General features: G+C 40.9%; 1 protein-coding gene across 4 annotated transcripts in view; it reads left to right on the forward strand.

The window, feature by feature from the left end:
- Positions 1-2,243, forward strand: part of LOC122064883 (CSC1-like protein ERD4) — a 5,006-nt gene extending 2,763 nt beyond the window's left edge. The window contains exons 2-3 of one of the 4 annotated variants that reach the window (XR_006135847.1): positions 856-1,603; positions 1,723-2,243. Coding sequence is in view for 3 of the 4 variants with exons in the window: in XM_042628667.1 (XP_042484601.1) it covers positions 856-1,189 (334 nt within the window). In the remaining variant the exon portion in view is untranslated. Of the gene's footprint in view, positions 1-855 lie in introns of all 4 variants that reach the window. The other 3 variants (XM_042628669.1, XM_042628668.1, XM_042628667.1) reach the window with 3 other exon arrangements.
- Positions 2,244-2,370: the final 127 nt, after the last annotated feature.

Genomic DNA, 2,370 nt, shown 5'->3' on the forward strand with positions numbered 1-2,370 from the left:
CCCCCCCCCCCCTCTCCCCGGTGTAAAGCATGGCTAACTTCTAGAAGTGCATTCCACTTTCTTCTTTATTAATAATTTTTGAAGGGGTTAGTAGTAGCATCGTTATTCCTGCCAGCTTAGCGGGAATGGTGTCTGCCACATGGCTTGGCACCCAAAACACACAGAGGTAGGCCTTCTATTCTTTCCCCTTTTATGGGGTTGAAGTTTTACCGAAACAGCCAACAAGTGGAACAGATAATTGAATGCTGGGTCATCTGATAGTTGTGGGGACATGAAAATTTGACATTCTTACAGACAGATGATCCTCTATGTGTAATGTACTTGATTGGTCAAACCAGCAATTCACATGGCTCAAATTGAGCTGCCCATAAATATGCCTTTTTTTCCTTAGGTGGCATCCTGAGCCTGATTTTTATACGTGAAACCATATGGACATATAACCATAGTACTTGGATGATCCTCTATGTGTAATGTACTTGATTGGTCAAACCAGCAATTCACATGGCTCAAATTGAGCTGCCCATAAATATGCCTTTTTTTCCTTAGGTGGCATCCTGAGCCTGATTTTTATACGTGAAACCATATGGACATATAACCATAGTACTTGGATGATCCTCTATGTGTAATGTACTTGATTGGTCAAACCAGCAATTCACATGGCTCAAATTGAGCTGCCCATAAATATGCCTTTTTTTCCTTAGGTGGCATCCTGAGCCTGATTTTTATACGTGAAACCATATGGACATATAACCATAGTACTTGGATTGCTCAAGAAATTATCTGCGTCTTTGCTGTGCTTGAGCTGGACAGGTTCCTGCCATTTACTGAATTGTACTGCTTTCATGAATGTCTCAGGTTTTTTGTTGGCTATGGGCTTGAGCTTTCCCGTTTGGTTACTCTGATCATTTTCCATTTAAAGAGGAAATTTATGTGTAAAACTGAAGCTGAGCTGAAAGAAGCCTGGGCTCCTGGGGATTTTGGTTACGCTACAAGGGTTCCAAGTGACATGCTAATCATCACCATTGCCCTCTGTTACTCTGTGATAGCTCCTATTATCATTCCATTTGGTGTGGCATACTTTGGCCTTGGATGGCTTATTCTCCGGAACCAGGTTTGTCAAGATACTCATTACTTTCTATTCCCGAGTATCCAGAACCTTCAGAGCAATTTGGAAGGAGTTCTATTTTAAGTTTTGTGAGGAATGCTTTGGTCTGAATGAAAACTTTTGCTGTACCCCCCTCCCCCCCTACCCTAGGAGGTTTTCCAGGCCAACCTTAAAACCTAATCATCTAATTACTCATCGGGTTTTGAAGATTGGGTGTGGATGGGGCAGATACGGATGTTTTGCTGGACCTTTGCACACCTCTGCAAGTTTGATGTTGGACCAATTGGTTGAAGGATTACTTCTATTATCTCCCCTTAAAATTGGATGTGCTTTTCACTTTCCCTCCCTCCCCTGGTAGAAGGGTATTCTTAGGACTCTTTTTGTTGATGTGGTCACCCTATTCCATCATTCTTGCACTTTTGACATTTCCTTCTTACAGCCTCTAATAGTGTATGTTCCTTCATATGAAAGCTATGGCGCATGTGGCCCCACATGCATGTACGTATTCTTGCGGCTCTAATTATTTTCCAAATTACAATGTTCGGCTTCTTTGTGCTGAAGGAATTCGTTGAGACGGTTTTGTTGATTCCCCTTCCCATATTAACTCTCCTATTCAGTTTTGTATGTTCGAAGAAATTTTACCGATCATTCAGCCACACTCCTCTTGAGGTTGCCAGCCATGAATTGAAGGAGATCCCTAACATCGAATCCATCTTCAAAGCGTTCATCCCAACATGTTTGAGATCAGAAAAGTTCGATGATGGTGGTGACCAGTTTGAGGACGCTCTCGCTCAATTTTCAAGAACTGGATCAGCCGTTTGATGTAAATACTTGAAAAACATGTATGTTCATATAATACCGTGTCTTTTCTTTAGTAGATATTGGACCTTTAGTTGGCATGATTTGTTCTATTGATGATTAGTTCTAGGAATCATTTGTTTCAGACATCAGCAGCCTGTACATCCCTATAGTGTGAGAAGTTTATCTCTCTGTCTAATTTGAGTAGTAAGTTTTCCCTTGTTGGTTAGTACCAGCTGGTTGCATTTTATACGATAGTGTGAGCTCTTTGTTTCTATCTAATTTGAGTTGTAAGTTTTCTCTTGTTATTGATTAATTAATACCAGCTGTTTTTGTTTTATTCCTTATCTATTGCTACTCACCTCAAGTTGGAAAAAAAATATCTTGTCATCTATGGTGAATCCTCTGTTTTCAAGACCTTCCACAAATTACACAAAATTTCCACCCCCACCCCTCCCCCTCCCCCT

The sequence above is a fragment of the Macadamia integrifolia genome, unplaced genomic scaffold (assembly GCF_013358625.1).
Source record: "Macadamia integrifolia cultivar HAES 741 unplaced genomic scaffold, SCU_Mint_v3 scaffold1804, whole genome shotgun sequence".
NCBI lineage: Eukaryota > Viridiplantae > Streptophyta > Magnoliopsida > Proteales > Proteaceae > Macadamia > Macadamia integrifolia.